The sequence below is a fragment of the Trichogramma pretiosum genome, unplaced genomic scaffold (genome assembly GCF_000599845.2).
Source record: "Trichogramma pretiosum strain Unisexual culture from Peru unplaced genomic scaffold, Tpre_2.0 scaffold51, whole genome shotgun sequence".
NCBI classification, from domain to species: Eukaryota; Metazoa; Arthropoda; class Insecta; order Hymenoptera; family Trichogrammatidae; genus Trichogramma; species Trichogramma pretiosum.
Genome location: NW_019641226.1, coordinates 654,729 through 680,074, shown reverse-complemented (window position 1 = coordinate 680,074; position 25,346 = coordinate 654,729). Strand labels below are relative to the sequence as shown.

At 45.3% G+C, this 25,346-nt stretch overlaps 3 protein-coding genes across 3 annotated transcripts; 2 read left to right on the top strand and 1 right to left on the bottom strand.

The window, feature by feature from the left end:
- Positions 1-418: 418 nt before the first annotated feature.
- LOC111693522 lies at positions 419-1,643 on the bottom strand. The gene is made up of 3 exons (XM_023458243.1): positions 1,586-1,643; positions 1,007-1,511; positions 419-611 (listed from the first exon to the last, which is right to left on the bottom strand). Exons 1-3 carry the CDS (start codon positions 1,641-1,643, stop codon positions 419-421), a joined length of 756 nt encoding a protein of 251 aa, XP_023314011.1.
- Positions 1,644-3,653: 2,010 nt separating this feature from the next.
- Positions 3,654-13,319, top strand: LOC111693521 (ras-interacting protein RIP3-like). Its single transcript, XM_023458242.1, has 6 exons — positions 3,654-3,770; positions 9,970-10,432; positions 11,527-11,567; positions 11,635-11,772; positions 11,863-12,440; positions 12,713-13,319. Exons 1-6 carry the CDS (start codon positions 3,654-3,656, stop codon positions 13,317-13,319), a joined length of 1,944 nt encoding a protein of 647 aa, XP_023314010.1.
- Positions 13,150-24,884, top strand: LOC106660272. The gene is made up of 10 exons (XM_023458279.1): positions 13,150-13,236; positions 19,095-19,324; positions 19,417-19,635; positions 19,738-20,976; positions 21,051-21,373; positions 22,347-22,992; positions 23,067-23,333; positions 23,436-23,558; positions 23,638-23,739; positions 23,815-24,884. Exons 2-10 carry the CDS (start codon positions 19,121-19,123, stop codon positions 23,941-23,943), a joined length of 3,252 nt encoding a protein of 1,083 aa, XP_023314047.1. The 5' UTR covers positions 13,150-13,236; positions 19,095-19,120; the 3' UTR covers positions 23,944-24,884.
- The last annotated feature ends 462 nt before the right edge of the window (positions 24,885-25,346 follow it).

Genomic DNA, 25,346 nt, shown 5'->3' with positions numbered 1-25,346 from the left:
GTAAAATAACATTTTTTATTGATTCTTACGATATTTATGATTTTACCAAATAATTTATTATGCTGTTGTATATTAATTGGTAAAAACATTCCTACTTCATAGTTAATGCCTTCTAACTCAATTTTTAGCATATTGAAGCAATCTTCTCTATCTGATTCATTTTCTATAAAAATCTGATTATTTATGATTTGGCACAGACGCAATTGCTCTTTTACTCCAATTGTGTACAACAGATTTTTTTTGCAGCTTGTAGAAGTTACTACGGATTTGATCGGTCGATGACGTGACTCGAAACGCATGGTCGAGTAATTGACACATGGTCCTAATAGTGTCAATAATCGAGGATAGTGTATTAAAAAATGATGTTTGGGCTTTAAAGGACCGAATAATTTAATGTAAAGCTCATGATGTTCTTCGATCAATGATTGNTTCCTACTTTTCGATACTTTCTTCTAACTTCTTTATAGGACCAATACAATTTTCCTCCCTCAGATACTTCCAAGGTGGTGCTGGTGCTTTTGGCGTGTTCTATGTACCACAAATCTTTTTCAGTGGTTGGGAAAACTTCAGCCAGTTGATCACGCAACCACACGAAAACAGGAGTAGTTATTCTGCAATTGATTACATTAAAACTATTTTATTAAACATGAACAAATTTGTAAGTTCAAATCACTACAAAAGTTTTCTACACATACATTATAATTTACATAGAATTAAAGCATAAAAATCACAGTTAAATAATAGAGAGTACACATAGAAATGAAACTCTTAATCTACAATTAGTAAGAAAAGGTCTATTTTTAACATAAAGTAGTTGAAGAGTAAATTTCAAAGTTGTTGATTTGGCAAAGCATCCCTTGGTTTTACATACTTGACTTGAAATCCTGTCAAGTATTAAGAAAAATACTGCTAATAAATATTAAACATTTAATATAAACTTTAAAATAAGTTTATTTTCTTTACGTTAGTGACAACATTTAAATATATAATGCCTGGAGTGACTTACATATAAAACAGAGGGTCTTTATTAATGTATCTGTATATAACAATGGGAATAACTTTAGAAAAGTCGACTTTTCCAAATTTTTCATATTTTCTCAAAATAAAATTCCCTTGGTCACTGCCCTCAATTAAATAATAAATTTCATTTTTTTTAAAAGTAAATGGTTCTGTAATACATACTTTAATCAGATCAACAACAAAAATTAAAAATAATCTATAGAGATGGAAAAAAAAATTAAAACCTTCCACTGGTGTTTCTAAATTTGATCGCTTACAGGGATTATCAATTTCTGCTACAATAGTATCTTCTGGTGAATGTGGTCTCTTATTATTTATAATATTATTGTTAGTATTTGAAGAGGATTCACTATTTCTATCCAAATGTAAATTTTTCTCAAAAAAATAAGATGAGATAAATGAATTTTTTTTACTTATTGAGAAAGGCTTTAAAAGTGACTCAATATTTGAAATTTCAACTGTGTAAAATTGCTCTGACTCTATTCCGCAATCTAAGAAAGATTAAAATGAAAAAAATAAAGGCTATAGATGTAAGAAGTTTAGTCCTATATTTATGCTTACTTACCCCAAAAGTGTTTGCAAACATCTGCCAAATCTGGATATTCTTTTTCAAAAGAATCCATGCTGGAGACTAATACAGGAGTATTTTGAAACAATCACCAATTCAGATCGAAGTTGTTGGTTAGATTTATAAATAACGCACGCGGCACTGAATAAACTTAATAATTATACACGATGATTATGTATACACGTATATATACACGTATATAGCAACAATAATAACAGCAGTGCGATAAAGATTTGCAGAAATGCAACTCACGATACAATCGTATGTTTTTGCACGATACTTCAGAGTCTTTAAAACTCTTGCAAAAGTGTGTGTCGTGCTTTGTCTTTAAAGCGGGAGAATCACACGTGTGGCGCGGGACGGTTACTCGACCATCGAGTATCTAGCACACGATGACGTTTAGTTAGCAGCGCCACGGCAGTTTGAGTGTCGTATTCACGACGCTGTGTGCGGCTCACTCGTTCGCCGTTTCAGTGTATATACGCGCGTATCGTCGAGCCGGTGGAAAACGGAAAAGTCGATGTAGCTCGCCAAAACCGCACACGGCGAATCGGCTTTTTTTTTCTCTTCTCTCTCTCGGCTCGAGCTGCGCTGCATTTTTTCCTTTCTCGAGCGAGCCACAAAGTAACTCCGAGCGCACTTTGTCGACGTACATTACTGCGTATTATATTTTACGAGTTGGAGCGAGCTGCCGTTAGCTGCGATCGCATCGCGATTTTCGGCGCTCCTTGCGCGCGTCGTATATAGACGAGCATCGACGATGCCTTATCGGATCGATAACGATCTGTTATAGGCCTGCAGCCGCGTTTATCCAATTTCACGGTGATTTTTTCCTCCTCCCGCTCGGCTCCGAACGAGGAAATGGCGGCAGCTAGTAACTGCTATATACAATCCACCTGAGCGTAAATAGAGGCGCTATCGGTTTTAGAGGCTCTCACGGAGGAGAGTCGGTTGCGGAACGTAATCGGAAGACAATTTTCGCGAGCTCGTAACGAGCCGGGAAGGAGATTTTTTTCTGTCAAGCCGGCCGTCTCTTTTTGCGGCGGCGTCGGTGACGGACTAGAGCCGAGACACGTAACTATCTGCTATAATACGACGGCCGCGTATGCGATACCCAAGTACATGTGCGCGCACACATATATATAATAATTGATTTAACGATTATGGGAAAAATAAAAAGGCGATTGCTCACGTTTCATAAATTTCTGCGGCGCGTATAATAAATTGGCCACGGCGCTCATAATGATATATAATTGAAACGAATTTTATAGCACAATTCGCACTATGCGCTATGTGCATATGCGCAGATGTCGAGCTATTAGCTGCATGTACAGGAGCTGCACCGAGCTCGCTACAGCGAACAGAGTGCGCGGGTGCCTGCTGCACGGTCTATTAATAACATTTCGAAACCAGAGGCTAATTATTCCTCCTGCACTGCTAATACATCGCTACACATCGCGCGCTTATGCATATATAAGCAAATATTCACTCAGCAGAGAGAGAGAGAGAGGAGAGACTTCCTCGTACATGTGCCGCAAGTGCATGCCAGAGCCGAGCTCGACGCGGCGCAACTTAACGGCAGGTGAAAGTAGATAGCTCATCTAACGCTCGCGAGCGCGCGAAAAATGTATAACATTCCCTTGCGCGCTACATATAACTTCAATGTGTGTGTGTGTGTGTGAGTACATAGCCTAGTGCAAAGGTATACGATGCCGCGCTTGCTTGGTCGTTTCATTAGAAAGGCTTACCTAAGACACCTCTCGCCCGACTAATAATAGCCGTCTATGTTGTCTCTCGACTCCGCGCTAAGCTGCACTGTATATAAATCCTTGATACGTAACTGAGACGCGTTTTGTCTTTTTTTTCTCTCTCGCTTCGAGCTTTTTTTGTTGTTGTTGTCGTTGTCTCGTCGAAGAAGAAAGTTGATTCGATTCGCTGAGTTTGATTGCAGATCGGGGCGAGGATCGAGCGCAGCCGATGACGATGCCGCCGCTCGGCCGAAGACGAAGCAAACGAAGACGAGTCAGCTGCTGTCACCGAGAGCCAAGCACCGGACATGACAATAATGACGAGCGTCGTCCAGCCGGTTAGCCCTGCACTCGCAGCACCAAACATGATAGGGCCCAAGCGCAGCTATCATCACCTCCAGCCGAGCAACGCCGCGCCCAACTCCCCGTCCAAGGTAACTATAATATATACCGTATAAGCAGGAAAACTGCCTTTCCTCTGATTTTTTAATCAGGAAGCCGTTGGCGCGCTTATCCTCGCGTCAAATCTTTCGCGAGCTCGTATGATATAAAGCTAATTACGCGATTATTAGGAAATAAAAGCGCAATGTCAGACTGCTGCAAGTTCAACGGAGCGCAGCCACGAGATATTTTATTTATATATCAAATAGAAATGAAAAAAAAAGTCGGGGCGTATACGATAAGGAATGTGTTGGCGCAGTGGCCATGCAGCGAGGCATTAAACGCAGCGTAGCTACCTTACGAAACGCTCGCGGCTCGAGAGCATATAAGCCACTTGTATGCGCCTTGTTTATATAGACGGGGTCGTAATTTTTATTGATACAACTGGCTGGCCGTCGGGAGCTTGAGCGGAGAAATCCGACAATAAGTTCTACGCGCGGTATAAAGTACGTATGCTTTATACGCTCGAGCAAAAGTTGCGAGTAGCTGCGCGGCGCGTCTCGTTTTCGCCGCTTAGCCCCCAGCCCCGCGCACACACCGATCACATTGGCATGAAATGTTTGAAAAATGAAAATAACACGGGCTAAAGGTGACTTCGGGCGAGCAAAGCTCGGCTGAGCAAGGGCTCGACGCGGCCATTGCATATTGCAATTCGACTCGATTCGAGCTGTGGGACTTTGAGCGAGGGACTGGGCTGCAGCGATCGATCGTTAAATCTATCGGCTCATTCGCACGCTCTCGAGCGACTAAAGTATACGTGTGTAGCGCGAGGCGGGGGCGCGAGACACGACGCGAGCGAGGAGAAGAAAAAAAGTTCCTTGCGGCGGCAGCTATATCGGGAGGAGCTGCACAAGCGAGTTACAACACCTGCGCCAGGCTGCGCGCATACGACTACGAGTATTTCTTATGCACAGGACAAAGCATCGTTATTTTCCGCGAAATTACGCGTCTATTCTCTAGATTGTTGCTTTATATATATTGTAAAAAGCCCAAGTACAGCCAGCCGTAGGTAAACAAGTCGCTTTTAGGTGTATATACCTCGTGGCACGTGCATATACGTTATTTAGCCTATGAGAGTATTGTAATGCAAGCGAGGATCGTGAGACGAGAGTAACCGACACAGCGACGCGGCGACGAAGCTGCGCCGAAAGTACTACACTACTGTGAGGGCCTTTATACTACCATCGTTGCGACACATTCCGAACATTGCGAGTGAAGAATGAAGATTTTCATACGAGACTTCTTATGTATCATGGGACTTTTGCTGGGCCAGTGAATCCGTGAAAAACGAGCGAACATATGCGCGAGAGAGAGATAATCTGGTGGTCCAGGGCATTTTTGTAGTTGGTGGAGGTGTACAGTCACGCTCCATGCTTACATACTTTAACTTCCTAAATCCGAATATTTTGGGTAGATTTGCATCAAATGGTCAAAAAATTTTCATCAACAATCAATACTTTAAACACAAAGAAATAATTTTTTTGCAAAACAAAAATTATTTCCAAATTCGTTAGTTTATTCTTAACCGAAAATTACTCTTGTAATCTTTCCGTTTGATACATATTTAACGAATTAAATTTTAACTTTGAAATAATAAGGAATTAAGATTATGAAATTTCTTCCGGTTGTAGTTTTCAAGCTAATAAACAAATGCTCTCAGTTTTGTTGGTGTGCATAACGCACGTCATACAAACAAAGTGTGATGCAGTCTTACATGCGTTACGGCAATTTTAACTTTTTTTTAAATTATGATGTTTTTTCTATGCAACTTTCACGTCGAGGCACCTAATTGAAATTGATATATGTTAGCCATTTATGTCAACTTTTACTGAAAATTATTTCAAAAGTATATTTAATTTTTTTCCGTGTAATTTTTTTTTAAAAATTCAAATTTTCAATTCATACATGACCAAAAAGGGACCCTACAACCATGAGCGATCACTACTTTCCACATTTCACAATACTTCTGTAAAATACTAATACCGGAAAATATTTCTAAGATTGAAAAAAGATAAAAATTTATATTACGCTCATGTGAATTTACTTGTATTTTAACAACTTTTTACTTAACAAGTATCTACTGAACAATAAAATAATTAAAAAATATTTAAAATTTAAGCAATAAACTCAGTTTGAAATTAGGAAAAAATTGTTAAAGAAAAAAATAAATGAAATTCAAGAAAAGAAAAAAAACAAATAAATATCCTGACAAAAATTCAAAACAAAATAAGGCACCACAAGTTTCACTTTTGATGTCTATGGATATTAGATAACAAAATCAGCAGAATTGAAATTTCAGGTGACTTTTTTCTCTTAGGTGATTTTGGTTTTATTTGTTTTTTTAAATTCCTTTAGTTTTTATCGCATTTGCTTTTATTACTTTTTTAATTAAAATTTTTCGATTAATTAGCGGTGAAAAGAAATGACTTTTTTCGCCTTTGCTGCGCGGAAAAATTCCTTATTAGCCATGCACGAGGTTGAAGCAACGACATCCAAGTTTGTTACACGTGTCGAATATCCCGTTTTATGTACTGGCTCGATACGACTGCAAATACATATAAGTACAGGTACTTGAGAGTTCATAGAGTTCACACGCGACGCGATCCCGCCTCATGTTACATGCGTATTATACATAAGCTATACATCTTACTATATCTTGCCTGCGTGTGTAGTATAAGATACGTGTGCTTAGTACAGCAGGCGAGGCGACGATATAATATTGTCATTTATTGGCTGCATGCATCCGATTGACTCGTTCGCGAGCGGCTTTTACGATAACGGGTGTTTAGCGCAGAGAACATCGTGGCCGACGCTGAGTGGATGAAACTTGGCTCGAAGCCCAGATCCGAAAATCATGTCGTCGTCGAGCGAGGACTGAAAAAGGCCAGAAAAAGGACTGTTGGATCTCGAGCCCAAACGCTTTGTTGCTTTTGCAGCCGAGGAAAGAAGTGTCTGCGCTACCGAGCGCGCGCGGACTCACTGCATAACGGCTCTTTGGTATTATATATAGGTATGCAGGTAGGCCGAGTGGCAGTCGAGTGCGGAGCTGGTGCAAAAGTATAAACTCATCGCGTTCGCGGCTTCATTTGGATCGCGAAAAAGTACGCGATAATCTGTTGGCAATTATGCCCGATAATCGGTACGAAGAGCCGCTGCTCGATCGCGATATACTTAAAACTCGTGCAGTGCGCGTTTCGCGACTGCAACTATGTCTGTGCGTATAGGCAGGTAGATATATACGTTGTGTACGGGGTCTGGGCGCGTGAAAGCGCGACCCATTTTTAGCGCACGCAGCACCGCACTCGACGTGCAAACAAACTCACGCACACATGGACGCGCGGCGCATGTGCAGCTATAGGTCAACATTCGCTTCCGTGCAAATACGCACCTGCGATAGCCGCGCGCGCTGCTTGGCCGACGCTGCTGCATCCGCCTCTCGCGTTAATTGCGCGCACAAACGCATTGTATACAGTGCTGCTTGCCAGTACTACTAAAGAGTAATCGTAATTTCTCGCCCGCAGCTCATCCGATCCGTGGACCCATACCTATATTTCATTTTGTATTTCGTACTTTCGATTCTAGCACTATAATAGGGACGCGTTGACGATCGCCACTCGAAATTATGATCTTATGTAGTGCAGCTGCCGCTGGACATGGATTTTTCGCCAGCCTACTGCAATTATTTATAATAGACGCCCATAGCGCACTGCATTTACATTTTACGCGTGATTTTTTTATTGCTCATTTGTTTCAAAAAAATAAATTTTATTTCTTTTTAGAAATGGGAATAATCAATCGGATACCGTTTTTACATTGAAAAAGTGTAATTGTCAATCATGAGACAACAATTAATCAAGGACTTTATACAGCTTATGTAAAAAGATACTTGGTACCATATTAACGACAATATTTTCGAAATCGTAGACTTCAAAGAATGTATGTTCAAATGAATGTTCCCGGAAAACAGGATCAAAATTTTTTATCCTGCAAGCAGTAGTCAAAAATTTCGATCTTGTTTTCCGAAAAAACCACCCAATGAAATTGGCGGAAATTTGGTGCAGTTGTTCACATCAACAGTACGGAGGGCTCCACGTAGCGGTTTTTCGAAAATCGGTCCAATAAAAAAGTTATTTTAATTTTCATTTTTAATGCTCGGTCGGTCAAAATCAGGGCTTCGGCATCACCTTAAGGTGATGCCCCGGCCACAATTTTTACCGACCGAGCATAGAAAATGTATATTTTCGTAACTTTCTTTCCAGGCTGATTTTCGAAAAACCGCTACGTGGAGCCCTCCGTATTGTTGCTGTGAACTACTGCACCAAATTTCAGTCGATTTCATCGGATAGTTTTCCCGGAAAACAGGATCAAAATTTTTGATTACTGTTTGTAGGATAATTTAATACAATAACGAATAAGCATCATCAACTATTAATTAAATATCGTCGTTAATATATGGTACTAAGTATTTTTTTACATAAGCTGTACAATATCCTTGATTAATTATTGTCTCATGATTGACAACTACACTTTTTCAATGTAAAAACGGTATCCGATTGATTATTCCCATTACTAAAAAGAAATAAAATTTATTTTTTTGAAACAAATGAGCAATAAAAAAATCACGCGTAAAATATACCGCGTCTGCACTGCTCCGATTGTGCGTATAGCCGTGTGTCTGTCTGTGAGCCGCTGCGCTGCTGCTGCTGCTGCTGCTGTAACGCGTGTTGTTTATATATTGGTATCAGAGACTTTCACCGCATCGTGTTCGCAGATTTCCCTGGAGCAGCACCCACGCTTCGGCCCGTACTCAGCCGCATGTGTGCAGCTTCTACTACTTTGCTACACAGCTATTCGCTCGAAAATGAAAAATTCTCGTGCACTTTTGGGTTGGGCCCCCAACAGCAACGGAATACACGCTGCGGACGATCGTTATTTATTTACTCGCGTAGCTGCGGGATAGAGCGACTTTCGAAATTTTTCGCCAGCTCTTGGATCGCCGCGCGGTCAAGTCGCGCTCCAGCTCAATAACGCGACCGAATTACCCCGTGTGCACCAAGGCTATTTGCTAAGGCGGTTGTATATGGGCAAGCTGCAATTCGACGCCACTTTTTTTTCGCTCGCCACCTCGTGCGAGCCCGTGAAATTTCACTAGTTCGTATTCTAAATTCTTGTTTTACGATACGCGTGCCTATTATACTCGACGCTTTGAGCCTCGAGCTATTGCTTCAGCCGTTTGTCGATCGCTCCTCCTTATGTTCTGCACGCTGCTTTGCGCTTGTTTATAATCGCAAGTTGCGACGCGTAAACAGCCGATAAATCCTCCAGATTAACATTATCGCGCGATCGACTGGTGGGCAGCGCGATGAGACTGCAGTATGAACTGGCGTAATGTATCATTGTAGCTGGGCAACAATTGCCACGGGCATATCGATCGCCGGCAATAATGATTAATTATGCGTGAAATCGAACCAGATCGAAAATCGTCTGTGCGCTCGCTCGAGATCGAGGAAGTAGCGCGAGCTCCACTTGGCCATATCTGCTGCTCGATGCGCGCTGACTTCACAGTACCTCCATGATAATAGTTGGCGGCGTTGAGTCGATCTCTCGGGCCGGTCAACCGGTGAAAGTCCATTATATAGTTATACATCTGTTATAGATCCATACAGTATATACTAAAAAAAATGATAAAAAAATTATTAAATAAAAAAAATGTTCATTAAAAAATTATAGTTAAAAAAAAATTATGAATAATCAATTTTTTATAACTTTTGTATCACTTTTTTTACAAAATTTAGTTTACTTTACAAAATATTAACTTATTGTTGGCTTGGTTAGAGGCTTTCTTGACCTAATGAAGAACATACGTTTGCCTAGCAAACAATCTCTTATTTTCTTCTTCTAATAATAGAGAGAAAATTTAAGCGTCTGTTTTTAAATTGTATCAATGAGACTATTTTGACGAAAAAAATTAATATGATGAACTTATGTGATTATATACTTGCATCTAACTGCAATTTTAAAGCTGAAAACCTGTTCTGATTTAAGTATGGTAAAAATTCAGAAATAATGTCTTTTTTGAAGGCATGCGTCTTGCGTATCTCTTAATTGTTATAATTAATGCATTATACAATTTCGAGCGATCTAACCTGTAAAAACAATTATTATTAAATATATCATCCTTTTAACTTGCAGGGCTACGAGACCTTGAGCAAAGGCAAAAAGTCCTGGAGCGTGAGACTCGGGCTGTCTCGAGGCAACTCATCGTCGTCCAATTCACGGCAGGATGTGGGCTCGATGCGAGGATACTCGCCCCAGAGGCAGCATCACTCGCAGCAGCAGCAGCAGCAACATCAGCAGCAACCCCAGACCTGGGCCACCCTCAGCGGCGGCAGTATCCTGGCCCAGCAGATGATGTACGGCGAGCCCTGGCTCTACGGCACCGTCCGGGGCCCTCCAAGCCATCTGCATCATCATCAACAACAGCAGCAGCAGCTACTACTGGTCTGCTCCTGTCCCGAGTTCCTTGGGGGTGCCTCCACCAGAGACGTGGGCAGCAACTGCAGAAAATGCGGTGGGCATCGATTGGCAGGCCTCACGATCGGGGGTACTTGCAGGATGCCTACCACTACTATCAGAGCTAGACCGAGCTTGGCAGGTAAGTCGGGCTTTCCTTTATAATTTGCTCGTCACTATGCCATTGTCGATGAATTTCAATCGATGCCAAATTATCTGAACGATCTGAAAAATTCTTGACTTGGTTGTCTTTAATCGATTGGCAGATCGTTCGTGCTCGATAATATTCTGCAACTGCTCTATGAACGTACATGTTCGGTTATAAATATGCAAAAGTTATTTTTATTCGCTTGTGTATCCAAAGACGCGTATGAAATATTCTCCCAAGTCTTTGAATTGTGACAATACAATAATAATACGAGAGCTTTTCCATTTACGGACAGTCACTGAGATACGCGTTGGAGGACTTTCACCGCGCACGACTCAATCTTTCAAATGGAAAAAGCATTAATTGGCTCATGCTCGTCTCGTAATTCCAAGATTGATACGAGTCGTGGTAAGAATGAGAAGAGCTATATAATGTATAAATGTGCCACGATAAAAATGAGCCTTTTACGTAATACGAGCCACCCACGCATTGAATAATCGCTCGGACGCTGCATAATACATGATACGCGCGTCTTACGAGCTCTTTTTCTATTTTGCGAGTAATGCACGCACGACTCTGAATTAGTTATTCCTACATACATATTATTTTGATTATGCACATTTCAGGAGTTTTTAATTGAAGAATTTCGAATGTTCAGTCCGATGGCACGCTTTTCACAGTCGCGCGCCGTGTAATTTCAATGTTTAGCGCGCAAAGAGTCACGAAAAACAATTTGTCGATCCCAATGTATAATAAGAATTATGAAATGGTTAGACGCGAAATGCACAACTCAGCACTCACTCTGTGCGCTGCTGCAGGTATGCTGAAATCCTCGGTCGACGACCCCTACGACTTGATGCGCCGCAGTCGTCTATTGGAGCCTAGATCGCGAGCCCGCAGCATATCGCCGTCGAGTCAGCAACAGCAGCATCAAAAGCAGCAGCAGCAGCAGCATCAACAACAGCAGCAGCAGCAGCAGCAGCAAAGAAGCCAAAGCGTACAAGTCCGTTGCGGTCCTCCAAAGTCCTCGGGCTTGAAAGTCGAGCCTCACTCTCGGACCGAGTGGTTCGATTGTTCGAGCTCCGGAGCTGGGCCCGGTGACAGGCTCGACAGCGTCATCAATCAATCGGTACGTAAACATATTTGTATACAAGATTGGCGAATCGTATAACATTGAGCTTCGTTTCCGGACGCAGACCAATCTGATTCGCGCGAGGGATTGGCAAGAGGATGTGGGGCCGCCACCCCCGAGCAGCCTCGGCAACGACTCGCGCAAGAGCATCCTAGAGTGCGACGTCAACCCGTACCTACTGCTCAAAGGCCCGAGTCAGTTGGCCTTGCAGGACCTCAAGCAACATCAGCAGCTGCAGCAGCAACAGAAGCAACAAAAGCAACAACAGCAGCAGCAGCGAGAACAGTTGCAGCGGAGACGCGAGCAGGAGGAGGAGGAGGACCGGCTGAGCGACGAGTTGTCGGACAACGCCCTCGAGCAGCCGCGAGTCAGCAGCCTCTTCGACCCGAGCAAGGTCAAGTCGATCGAGCGAATAGCCCTGAACAGGAGCTGCTCGGTCGCGGCGATCGGCGGCCAGCGGGTCAGGCTGTTCAACGAGCCGTCGCATCGGGACGAGTCGAGCCACAGCGAGGAGGACGATCAGCCGCTCTGCAACACGTCCCACCAGCTGACTCGCATTCCCATCCCCAAGATCTCGCCGAAGCGGCCGCCGCGGAGACTCAAGGAGGCCAGGAACGTCCTCAAGAGCATCTTGAAGCAGGCCGGCGGCGATAAGCAGCGTCAGAGTCACAATCAGCAGTCGCAGCAGAAGCACCAACAGCAGCAGCATCAGCTGAGCGACGTCAAAAGGAAGAGCGTGTTGTTCAACGTCGACAATGTAATACTCGCTCCGGAGAAGCCATCCGGACCACCTCCTCCGCCGCCTGCACCGCCGTTCTCGAGCTTCTCGAGCTTCTCGCCGGTCAACTCCAGCGACGCCAGAGAACAGGGGTGAGTCACTTTAATCGAATAGTCGCCTAGCTTTTCCAAACGCGCGTGACTTTTGTCGCAATGCGATATGGCCGCGCGAAATTGATAGGGTGCAAGGTAAGCTGCGCACAAGGTGACGAGCCGCAGCCGAGCGTCGCGGCTGGCCTTTGTTACAATCGTAAGAAAAACAAACGGCTGTACTTGACGCGTCGCGTGACACTTCCGAGCCCGGCACGAGTTACGTGTATGAGCGTTGACATTGTACGAGGCCTTTTTCTCTTGTATTTTTGCAGCACTTGTCCTCAGCGGAAGACGAGCAAATCGTCGTCGCTACAGACGAGTTCCGACAGATCCGAGGCTACGACGAGCGAGCTACCGATCGTAGCCCAAGAAAGTACCATCGAACGTCCTCAACGTTTCATCACTATTCCAAATATCAAGAGCCTCAAGCAGCAGCAGCAGCAACTTCCTACCCGACAGCAGCCTCTTCAGCACGAAGCAAAGATCGTAGCAAAGGTAAAAAGTCCTCCTGAGATCAAAATCGACAAGTACGTATCATCGAAGAAGCCACAACAGCAACAAGTCCAGGATCAGCAGCAGCAGCAGCAGCCAAAGATGAGCCAAGATGCCGCGTCAAAAGAGCAGCTGGATAAAAAGCCAAAGTGCGAGAGCGAAGCGAAATCATCGGACGTCGAGAAGGCAGAAGAGTCGACATGGCAGCCAAAGCCCAAGCCGACGAGCGATCCAACAACGACGACGAAAACGGTGGCGAGCAAGGTCGAGAATAACTGCGAAAAGGACGAGTCGCAGCGAGCGGGTGAGTGCATTTATAATATGAAAAAAGTACGATCGAGCTACGCAGTTGGTGTAATCTCTTCTGATCGGCGGTCATCTCGATAGCCGCGCGTGCAGATGTAAGGACTTTTACTTTTTTATTCTCGGTTCGGAGAGCTATTATTAGGCGGTCCGCTGAGAGCCAGGAAGAGTCGAACAAATGCAACACTTGTCTCTTATAATACGCGCTCTCGAGCGAGCTTATACGCCGAGATAGAGAGACGCGCGAATAGATATGCTCGAGAGTCGAAGGTGCGCAAAGGTCAGGGTCAATGAGCTCATTATTAGCCCTTTCGTCCGGTTGGCGCGCGACTCGCAACTTTATATAATATTTATTAAGTCCCTGTATGCGAATTAAGCTGTAGGCGTGTCGTCGACTCGAGCTCTTGATGCGCTTTCCCTCTTGTACTTGGCCGACCTTACACAGCGTTCATTACGAGGCGGCTGCGAGTCCAGTCGAGCAACGAAAATATCGTATCTCGCGGCAGGCATCGCGCTTAGGTCGTGCATGCGTTGCGCTTACAAGCCTATGTACGAGGCTAGTGTACGAGGCGGTACGCGTATATCGCGATTCGCGCGTGGGAAAGAATCTTATATAGACGGTAAAAGTCCGTAAGCTCGCACGCACGGCCTCGTGGAATTTATCGCGCCAGCGACACCGCCGCACCACCACCGTATAGTAGTACCACGACGGCCACTGCGTAAGTCGCGCGCGTAATTACGCCAAAGAGTCGCGCGAGAGCTAGCTCGTAGCGTGGTATTGTTGCAGCGGCGCTTGTACCTCGAGCTAGTTAGAATCGGCCGAGGCGATCGCTTTCTATCGGCGTTACGCGTCCGCGGTCGCGACCGAAAATTCCATCCTCTTATCGGGAAAATCGGCAAAAGCCGAGAGCTAGTACGCGTCTTGGGCCGTCGTTGACGCGCGGCCACGTGCACGACGACGACGAGCATCGCCACGAGATCCACGCCAAAGACCCGAGCTATAGAAAGTTTCCTCCAAACTCGATCGTCCATCCGATCGACGTGGCGGAATTTATTTTATAGCTACTGTCGCGCTATAACCGCTGCTATATATACGAGATGCCGACCTAGCCGCGTAGCTGCTCGATGCATACAGCGACTCGGGAGTACATCAATCCATCCTCGAGGTGAAATGCTGCGTTTTAGTCAAAGTTTTCTCCGTTGAGTCGCAATTCTTATCACACCAACGTCTGTGTATCGTGCGTGTAGCGATCCGCGGCTCGAGCTGTAATGCTGCGCGCACGCACTGCTCGCAAATAAAACCAACTGGACTCGGGAGAAAGCTCCAAAGAGCGTATGTGTGCAAGCGAGATTGATAGCGTCGAGCCTTTAAACACGTCGTTCGAATTTCTCTTCGCCTCTTCCCCTCGACCGGTCTCTCGACGTCCACGGACAACTCGCGCCTGCGATACCTCAAAATTCCAATCTATTTTCAACCCTCGCTTGTTTTTTTTTTACGCTTTTCCAGGCGCTTTTTCAGTCGGCTGAAATTAGCATTGAACGCGAAAACAAGGACGATGCGAGCTCTCGCGGCCGTAAATTGTGCGAGGCACGCAGCTGCAAGAATGCCCGAGTAAAAAACTGCTCGAGATTCGTGAATAAGAATCGTGAAAATGAAGCTATTATATCGTCGAATCGGCTAATCGTTACGGGGAATCGCATCGGATCGATAAATCTGCACCGCTATAGGATTGCTATATACATAAGATCGCTCGGGTGGATGCTTCGTTGAGTCCACGCGTGTTATTAACGTAGCTCGACGTGCGGCTGCAGCCGAGCTATAGCGCTTTTCCGAGTAAAAGAATTTCACTCGGCTCAAACTATAGAGCGCCGCGTAAAAATAAAAACTTTCAGCGCCTGGGAAATGAATATGATTTTTTCTCATATATAATAACGATGAGCGCGCTAATCGCAACTCGAGCTTCAATTCAATTCAAATGCAAGCGTCACGCGATCAATTGACACGCAGCACCACGAGTGCGTTTCTCAAACACGGAGAATCATCATTGTTGCCGATCTCTCTCTTTCTCTCTCTCTCTCTCTCGAAGGAGCGACGACGAGAGTTAATGAAAATTTTTTCACCTCTTTCATGGTCTTGAATGGGCGTTTTTCAGCCCGTGCCACTGCGGCCCACTCGTCTCCTATCAATTTTTCATCCTAAATCGACGCGCGCCAACAATGGCATCTATTGTTTCCAATGGGCCCCGACAAAATCATCATCGGTTCGTGTAATAGTTGAAAAGCAAAGGGGGGAAAAGATGAAGAGAGAGAAGAGAAAAAAGTGAGAAGGTACAAGAGCAAAGGCGCAGAGCGTCGAGTCGCCCGTTCGAAAGTCTCGCTCGCCTCGCGTAAGAGCCGACTCTAATTTTTTGTATCCCATAACAGAGCGCGGCGCGACCGAGAGTGCAAATAGTGCTCGAGAATCTGCGGAATGCAGGCAAATGACTTATGGCGAAGTCGCGCTCGGGCTAAGCCATATAATGCGCGCGATACACCCACTTGCGTAAATCGCGCGCGGCTTTTTTATTAGCTCCTTTTCCTCCTTCGTTCGCTTCTTCCTTTGCCCCGCGCCTCTTAACAACTGCCATATGCAGCCGAGCCGACGATGTACTTATATATGAACGATCATAATAATAATCATAATGCCGCGGTATAAGTTTCTCATATAAAAATGCATGAGCCTAATGGAAAAAGGAGTGATTGTTATAAAACGAGACTCTGCTAGATCTACGATGAGAAAAATAGCTAAAAGCGAGAGCAGCCCGCCAACACAATACGTTTATTATATATGTGTATGGCTGCGTCAGTCGGAGTGGGGTTTATTTGCACCAACTGCCGTTATTGGATTATTATTGTTGTTTACAAGATGCTTATCGAGTAGCTGCGCGTGAAAATTGCCCGATAATCTGCGGGGGCACACGTGGGTATATGTTATATACGTACATACACGATCGTCGCTCTTGAACTTGATCGTGCGACTCGAGCCGTGATTGTCTCGTCGAATCGACGGCTTATTTCGTTTCGCCGCAATGAAATTTTGCATGGCGCGCAGTTTCCGGCGCGATCGCGAGCTGAAAATAATCCGAGCTGCTGCGATATCAGATTAAAAAATACCGCGCGCCGAGGAACGCACACGGCGCAGAGCTGTAGAAAGTAGAAACTTTTTAGTCCATCTATGCGCGCGCGCGCGAGCCAAGATGCAATGCCTTGATAGATTTATAGCCGAGACGCTTATGAGCACGTATTATGCTACGAAACTCCACCGAAGAACATTGAAAACGTCTAGCTGCAAAATTCCGAAGAACATTTTTTTTTTCTTCAACTTTTGTCACTGCGCCTATATAGCACTTTCTCTCTCGTCTCCACTTAAACACGTGTTTACGGGAAAATATTTCGCGACACGAGCCCGCTCTTATTTCCCTCGAATATGTTGTCTCGAAATCGATCTTCAGTGCGAGCCCAGAATTGCTAAAACGGCGAAATAAAAAAAATACTAGGCATGTAACTGCTACTTGCTGCTCAGAGAGAGAGCACACGTTTTGAAGATAAAATAAATTAAAAATTATAATCCAAATCAATTCAAACATTATTTTGATAAAAATAGATCAGAGAATCGCTAATCACTAATTGATAAAATTATCAATCACATTTACGAAGACAATTTATGGGTAATTTGTAATAATGAAAAATTCAGTAGAACATACAAGCAAAATAACGATAAGAATATTCTATAAGAATAATCATAGTAATAATAGATGAAACCGATCGAGAAACTCTCCTCCGGCTGCTTTGGAGATCACGACCCAGAAAGTCGCTTCGATCAAGTCAATGATTAATAAGATTTACAGGCTCTTGATATTACTTTGGGACATATACTGGATTTGCAAGCTTTATATTGTAAAAATATGAAATGGTTCGCAAAACGTTGGTATAATGAAGTAAATAGTGTTTTGTCAAAGATTTATGCCTCACAAACGTCCTAATTATTTTGGTGGAATCAATCATAAAGGTTGATGTGTACGAGGCAGCTTTGAAAGTGATTTCTCCAAATGTTTCTATACATTTTGCCGAGGAAACAAAAACAAGCCGCGGATATGTATTAGTCAGTCATAAACAGCTTGAACTGCAGCTACATATAACATATCTAATGAGCTGCTGCTGCTGCAAATACAGATTAAGTGCAACGACCGATTTCTCGAACTTTATCTTAGTCTTGAGAAACCAATTAAACGGGACAGGTCTAAGTCTTTCTCTCTCTCTCGCTCTTTATCTCTCGGCGCATTCGCTCGGTGTATTGTCCTTTTTTGCGCTTTTCCGCGTCAGAGCTATATCACATGCACAGACTGCACGAGCTGCTCGCGCACTGCTGTATATAATAATAATCGTTGCAATTACGCATGTAGTGAAATTACACATAGACACGCCGAATACGAGCCGAGACTATATTCAAGCCCTTTTATATTTACTCGAGCGCTATACACTGCACACTACACGCATAGCATGCACAGCACTCACACGTGTAGTTTATTCTAGTAGAGTACAGAGTAATGGAGAATTTGTGCTGCGCGATGGGAATAAGGAACTAAATTCCACGTTATTTCCTCTGCTCGCGCTGCTATGGCAGTTCGTATAGCAGCTCGAGTCGTTCATCCTAGACTAATTTCACGGCTGCCGCTCTTGCGACTTCATGGGAAACGATCTCGAGAAAAAGTGTCTCTTCTTCGTCATCTTCAACGGCAAAATTATACTTTCCTCTCTCTCTCTCTCTCTCTCTCTCTTTCTCTGCTGCTACAACTCAGACGCGCTTCCAATACGTACTGCAAGGGCCTTATTATAGAAATCGCTATATTAATTCTCTCTTTTTCCTCGTGCTGCAGTTGGGCCCGAGACGCTCGCGCAGCTGTTTACATTCGCTGCTAATAATAAATCAACCAGTTATGTTTATTTTCGCTTTTTTTTTTGTTGTTGCTTTATTCGCGCTCAAAAGCGCGTGTGTATATGTATACAGCCACTGGCAATTAAATATGTGCGCAGGTGAAAATCGCGAGAGAGCCAACTTCCACGTACATGTTTGCAACGTGCATGGGTATATAAATATATTTATGCTGTACGTACATACACACACACTACGTAGACATTCCGAGAGGCGCATGTGTTTCTGCGCCGCCGCGTGGGTGTAATGTTTAATCACCGCTTGCGCTTGCCTGGAACGAGAGTCATTTTTAACTCGCTTCACAATGTCTCTTCTTCTTACTATATACATAAGCGTAATTATTATTATTATATCCGTGTGCAGGCTGCGGATGCTGCAACGGTGAAATCGAAAAAGTCCTCCGCGCGCAGCCAAGCGACTATCGCTTTTCTCGCTCGTCCGACGAAAAAATAAATCCGCCACTCGCTGCGCCGCGGCAGCGGCCTGCACCCGATAAGCCTCGAAATGAGGTTTGAGGGTCGAAAAGGAAAAGAATAGTGTCCTGTTGCGGAGTTGCGGACTACAGTCTATATCACTTTCCTCGTTTCCGTAAGCAATATATGTATACGCGTATATGCATACGTATGTAACTGCAGAGAAATTTATTATACCTACCGGAATATAGAGGCGGCTGTCAGTAGCTGCACGGCTAATACGTAAGAAAGGCATATAAACGGCGCGTATGAAATTTTTTCGCACCTCAAAAGTTGCGCGAGATTACGAGCTGAAAAAAGTGCTGCTATGGCTAGCTAGGCAACGCGCGCGCGCGCCTAATAGAAAGTACGGGGAATGCCGCTGGTAATTGCAATTTTCAGTACGTCGACTTTTTGCCTTTTTGTTTTGCACAGCGAGCTGGAAAAATGCAGCCAACGGCATGAGCGGTGGCACGAGCGTGGCGAGCTTGAACCGCAGCCAGAGCGACCGAAGCGTCGAGCGACCTGGCCTAGTGGCGAGTCAGGAGGTGACCTTCGTCGACACCATGAGACTGAGCCTGTGCAGGAAAACAGGCTCGACCAGTAGTAGTAGTAAGGAGCAACAGTCGATCGCCGACAAACGGATCAGCATTGCCGAGAGAGATGTAGGTCTATTTGGATCGTGCAAAATATTACGACTTTTATCACGTAAGCCCATCCTCTTAATCATGACGCGAACCTCTAATTGGTTTTGCAGTGGGTTGACGCGACGCAGCCCATCCAAGCCAGAGTCAGAATAGATGATCAAAGTCGATCACGGGTGGACTCGCTAGCTCAACAGCAGCAGCATCAAAAGCAGCAGCAAGTAAGGACATCCGGCGAGGACCCGATGAGCACAGTATCGAATATCTGCAAAATAACACTAAAACCTGCAACGTCGACGCTCGCGACTACTCAGCTCGTACACAGGCTACAGGTAGGCAAAACCACTATTTTGAATGATCAGTTGTGCAAAAAAAATTCATTTATTTACAAAAATTGTTAAATATTGTCGTTGGTTGATTTGTCGGAACAACAGGTCAGTAGCAGTCCAACTACGAGCAATTCAACGTCGATCACGATAAACGGTGAGTCCCACGACGCTTTGAGCAGCGAAACGAAGAAGATGCAGGGCACCGGTGGCGGCAACAAAGTTACCATAAGCATCGGTGGCAACTGCGCGGAGCCGTGCAACCCGCCAACGGTCATCTCGGTCAACAGCGGCAACGCCAAGAACGGCAACGGCATCGGCATAGGCAGCAGCATAGGCACCGACGACTACTCCTCCTACAACGACTTCGTGCCAGCCAAGATACAGACGTCGGCCGACCAGAAGCGCACCCTCGTCATCCTGGACAACTACCACCGATCGAGCGTGACGATCGAGCCACCGATCAAGCCGCCGGCGAGTCCACCGACTCAAGCCGCCGCTGACGAGGCCTGCTGCTGGTCGAGGATAGCCGAGGCCCCGAGCAAGGAGCAGATGATATCGCAGCTGCTCGAGGACTCGCTGCGCAAGGCCCGCCAGAACGGCGAGATCGTCGACGAGAGCAGCGGCGAGGCCATACTCAAGATCCTCAAGCAGAGCCTGCTCAAGGGCTCCTGCTCGGACCTCATCGACGAGGAGGACGAGGAGGACGCCTACGAGATCATCAAGGAGCCCATCTACGAGGAGATCCCCGAGGAGCCGGGCCCGTTGCCGCCCCCGCTGCCGCTCAGTCCCCCTCCCAGCGAGGCCGAGCTGCTCAAGAGCCGCATCTTCTTCGGCGATCTCGAGTACGAGCACGAGGGCTTCAGGGACCTCAGCACCGGACGCTTCTACAAGCCTCTGGCTGGTGGTTCCAATCAGTACCTCGAGTGCTCCTATCTGAGCAAGGAAGAGAAGGCCAAGGCTGCCAAGGCCTCGCTCGGTAAGACCATCGGTGGCGGCAACGGCGTTGCCTCCGATCCCAAGTCCTCCTCCAGCAAGCAGCAAGACAAACTGTCGAGTAAATTCGAGCTGCTGAACTTCATCGTCGACTCGGAGGAGCGTACCCGAGCCGGGGACGTTGCCCTCGACGAGGACGAGGACGAGGAAGACGACGACGACGACGATGCCATCATCGACGACGACGAGGACGAGGACGACGAGGACCCCGAACGAGACCTCGAGGCGCTCTACGAGCAAAAGGAGATGAGCTTGGGCGACCTCAGCAGCAAGAGCTCGCAAATATCCAACGTTTCCGACAGCAGCGAGGAGTGCAACATCATCCTGGTGAACTCGAGCGAGAGTCGCAAGGTAAGTTCCTTCGTGACAAAGAGTCGAGCGAGTAAGCACCGATCGAACTATAAAACGAATCCTTGGTTCGACAGGCCCGCAACGTCGACATCGAGAGGACCGACAGCGGAGTCGGATCGGAGAGCAGCCAAGCGAGCAGTGGTCGAGGCGGTGGCTGCGTTGGACGACGCTGGAGACATTTGAATCACGCCAACGGTGACAAGAGTAACCTGGCCAATGCTCCGGCTAGCCAGTCCCATAACGGTAACAACAAGAGCCCCGTCAACGCTTCCAACGCCTCCAATAACAACAACAGCAGCAGCTGCAGCAGTACCAACAACAACAATAACAACAACAAACTCGACGTGAAGCATTGCGAGGATTGCGAGCAACGTATCGAGCCTCATCTTATCGACGGGTAAGTCGTTCATAAAAGTGAAATTGACGCGCGATTAATCGACGTTAATGGGCTCGATCGCGCCGAGGCTTGCTCCCCCCCGATAGATTACCGTATAAATTAGAAAATCTGTCAAAGCTGTTATGACATTTTTTGCGCTTTCCAATGCACGCGTCGAGTGTCGCAGGCAGCTCTATCGCGCGTGTACAGCCAGTTGCAGATTACTGCATCGAAAGGTGCTTGGGCCTCTCTAATGAATCTCAACTTATTCCATGCACTTTCCAAATCATGTATCGATCTGTTAGCTCGTGTCAAGCGGCCTTTTTACAATTGTTTTTCAGCTGTTTTTTTTTGGCGACAACAAGAGGCAGCTAAATGGCAACCGCAACACCCTACGGCAGTCGATCGTGAAATTTTGTCGCAAACTTATAAAACTAGCCATATTTGCTCGGGCACATACAAATATTGCAGATATGAGCTATTCACGCGTGTATATGATTTACGCCAAGATGATAGAAGGCAAAAAACTGCACACACGGTATCGCAGAAAATATGCTAATGCATCGAGACGATGGATGATTTACGATCCGCGCTTATAGCTATACACATATCCGCTTGTCGCGCAATTATGCTCGCCGAGTGATATTATACCAGTGCAATAGGTTCGAGCGATTTTTCAAAGTTCACCTACGGCCCGCGAGCTCGGCCACGCTTTGCGCACAATGTGTGCGTGAGCGCGTATGGAAATAATACATATAAAATATGCACACATACATCCTGCTCGATTAGTTTCCGCGACGCCAGTGCAGCAGCCCAGCTCCCATATCACGTAATACTTTTACTCGCGCGGATATTTTGATTTTGCGTATCGATACGCGCGCGCGTATGTAAGAGGACGGTGAAAGTGGCTGAAATGTTGCTCCTTTTTGTCGAGGCTCCTTCGCGGCCCAACCTGATTTTTCTTCTTACTTTTCTTATTATTTTGTCGCAGCAGCAACGGCAACGGCAGCGGCAGCTCGTGCTCGGTCTGCCGCAAGTGCGCCAAGAAGCGCGTCGAGCGCAAGGAGATCGTCACGGAGATCGTGGAGACGGAGCAAAAGTACGGCCGCGACCTGCACATCATCCTCGAGGAGTTCCACCGGCCGATGCTGCGCGCCGGCCTCCTCACGCCCGAGCAGCTCTCGGCCATCTTCCTGAACGTCGAGGAGCTGCTGGAGCACAACCACGTGCTGGCGCACAAGCTCAAGCGGGCCGTCGAGCTGGCCCTCGAGTCCGGCGACGCGGACCTCCTGAGCCTCGACCTCGGCAAGATCTTCCTCGAGAGCGAGCGCATGCTGCACGCCTTCGAGAGCTACTGCACGAGGCAGGGCGGCGCCAGCCTCCTCCTCCAGAATCTCGAGAAGGAGAAGGAGCTGCTCAGGATCTTCCTCAAGGTCTCGCAGATGGAGAACACCGTGCTCAGGCGCATGAACCTCAACTCCTTCCTCATGGTGCCGGTCCAGAGGGTCACCAAGTACCCCTTGCTGCTGGCTCGTCTGCTCAAGGCCACGCCTTCGGCCCGCCTCGACATGCAGGAGCTCAAGAAACGACTCAAGCAGGCCCAGACCAACATCGAGCTCCATCTCGAACACATGAATGCCGTCGGTATCCATTCCTATACATTCGAGCTTTCTTAATACCGATCGAACTTTGACGCTGGCTTTTTGTTCTCTAGGAGGCCAAGGACATCACTTCGACGAAACTCTGGCGTCGCATCTCCATCATCCAGAGCAACGGATGCCGACGGCCGAGCGGCGAGCAGGACATGGTCAACATCAAATTGCGAAAGATGGCCGTGGAAGTGCTCGAGTGGGCCCACGAGGACTCGAGATTCGTACTCGAGGGTCGCTTGCTCGTGGCCCAACCTACCGACAACAATTGGCGTCGAGGCCGGACGGTCAAGCTCGCCCCCGTCATAGCCATGCTCGTCGCTAACGGACAGGTTGACTTTTTTCCAAATCACTTGTAACAACTTGTACTAGCGTCCTGCTTTGCATTTTGTTATCTAATAATTTTCTTGCGTCTCTTTTTTGTCCGACATTAGCCGAACGATGATTTCATGCTCGACGCATCGGCCGACGACTCGCTCTTCCCGCGTCAGATCAACGTCAAAGAGGCAACCCTTTTGCTTATCAAGGAAAAACTTGGCCGCTACTCGCTTCTAAGAGTGAGCTTTTTCCCCCTCAAATAATTCTATAGTTTCTGTCGACAAGACGAGTTAATTATAATTGACTATACTTCCACAGGAGCCATTGTACCTAGACAAGTGCATCGTGTGCTGCGAGACCGACCTCGAGGACTACTTCGAAATTCAAGAGCTATCTTCGAAGGAGACATTCATTTTCAAGGTAGGCAATTGTGAAGGATCGAACGAACTGGTACTCGTTTTGGATCATTGCTGAATTCTGCCATTGGTTTTTCAGGCCGAAGACGGAGCGAGAACAAAACGCTGGTGCCGTACGCTTCAGGCCCACGCTCAGTCGCTCGGAGCTTGGCGCAAACGTCGCGGTGCCTTGCCCAACATCATGATTTGCGGTGTGGCGCGCAATTGACGCGCTCGACTCGAAAGCTGTGCAACAAAGTCGTTTATTACGATACCTTAACTAATTTATTGCTTTTTGTGTCTCTGTCTCCGTCTCAATGTGTGTGTGTGTGTGTATGTGTGAGAAAGAGTATGTGTGTTGCAGCTGTCAGTGCAGTGCATCGTGAGTTTGCGCGCGTTATACGTCTGTGTTTTTTTATAGTGCGTCGGCAGAAACGGCACGTTTCCTAACGTAACTGTAATGACTTTTTTAATCACTATACTCCATATTTACGTACGCTACACCATTTTAGAAATTAAGTATTTTGCTTATTATGCATATTAACCTCTCGGCCGCACTAGTGAGCGAGAGTTGATATTTCCTATTACATACACGTGTATACCTTTTGTCACGATCAAAGTCCACTTGACAGCATTAATTTACAAAAAAAATCGATTGAAGAAGGCAATTTTTTTTATATCTATGAGTACCATCGTGTCTAACATATACGTGAGACTAACGTATTTTACCTCATTTCGAAGTGAAACTTCTTTTTCTTTCGACGTCCCCCGTTTTTATTAATAAGATCGCACCAAGTACCATTTAATAAATGTACTTATATTATTATCAGTAGCTGTGATACCTCTCCCAGGTGTATTGGGTAAATCAAGATAATAAACGTCATCGACTCACTCTTTGTAATATTTGAAACTATTAAAGAAATTTTTATTCATCGCTTAGTCCTTACAATTATATATTAATTTTATCATTATTTAATTTACACACTAACGACTGTATGCTGAGCATTGTACCATAATAGTGTAATCAGCCATTTGTTTGTAAATACTTTGCAATTTTACTGTATGATACAATAATGAACAATTTATAAAATATACTATATAATAAAACTAATAATGTGTGTACATGTTGTATTCGTGTAAATCGATCTTACTGACGACGACATACACCACGACGATCTGTGCGTATCAAATCGAATAAATGAATCAATTGATTAACTTAAAAGTATATGTAAAATAAAAATCTAAATTCAACTGCATTGGGTTTTCATTTTTTCTGTCATTTAATCATTCCTTTTAATTAAATATATAATGTCTCACGGACAATTGATTTATTTGCAAATTGAAACTACCCTTAAACTTGAAATAATTAGTTAATTATTTAAAAAATAATTTAATACATTTCAAAACTCATTAAGATAGTCAACTTTTTCGAAATTCTGAATTAATATAAAACAGACACTCGCATCAAAAGTAAATGAGTTGGTATATAACTTTAGGAGGTAATTTATTGATAAAAATATTTCAAGAAACATTTACATTGAAAACATATGCGCTATATAAAAGGATTCAATTTGAGTTTGGTAGATTTAAGCTTACTTTGCGTTTTAAAACAATTGGCTAAATTTTTAATAT

What these genes read in the sequence shown, in the direction of transcription:
- LOC111693521 (XM_023458242.1), top strand. Translation starts at nt 3,654, where the DNA reads ATGACGAGCGTCGTCCAGCCGGTTAGCCCTGCACTCGCAGCACCAAAC. An exon ending in TCAAAGGCCCGAGTCAGTTG is followed by an intron (nt 11,773 to 11,862) that starts GCCTTGCAGGAC and finishes GAACAGTTGCAG; the next exon opens with CGGAGACGCGAGCAGGAGGA. An exon ending in AGCGACGCCAGAGAACAGGG is followed by an intron (nt 12,441 to 12,712) that starts GTGAGTCACTTT and finishes GTATTTTTGCAG; the next exon opens with CACTTGTCCTCAGCGGAAGA.
- LOC106660272 (XM_023458279.1), top strand. Translation starts at nt 19,121, where the DNA reads ATGAGCGGTGGCACGAGCGTGGCGAGCTTGAACCGCAGCCAGAGCGAC. An exon ending in ACTCGAGCGAGAGTCGCAAG is followed by an intron (nt 20,977 to 21,050) that starts GTAAGTTCCTTC and finishes TTGGTTCGACAG; the next exon opens with GCCCGCAACGTCGACATCGA. An exon ending in ATCTCGAACACATGAATGCC is followed by an intron (nt 22,993 to 23,066) that starts GTCGGTATCCAT and finishes TTTGTTCTCTAG; the next exon opens with GAGGCCAAGGACATCACTTC.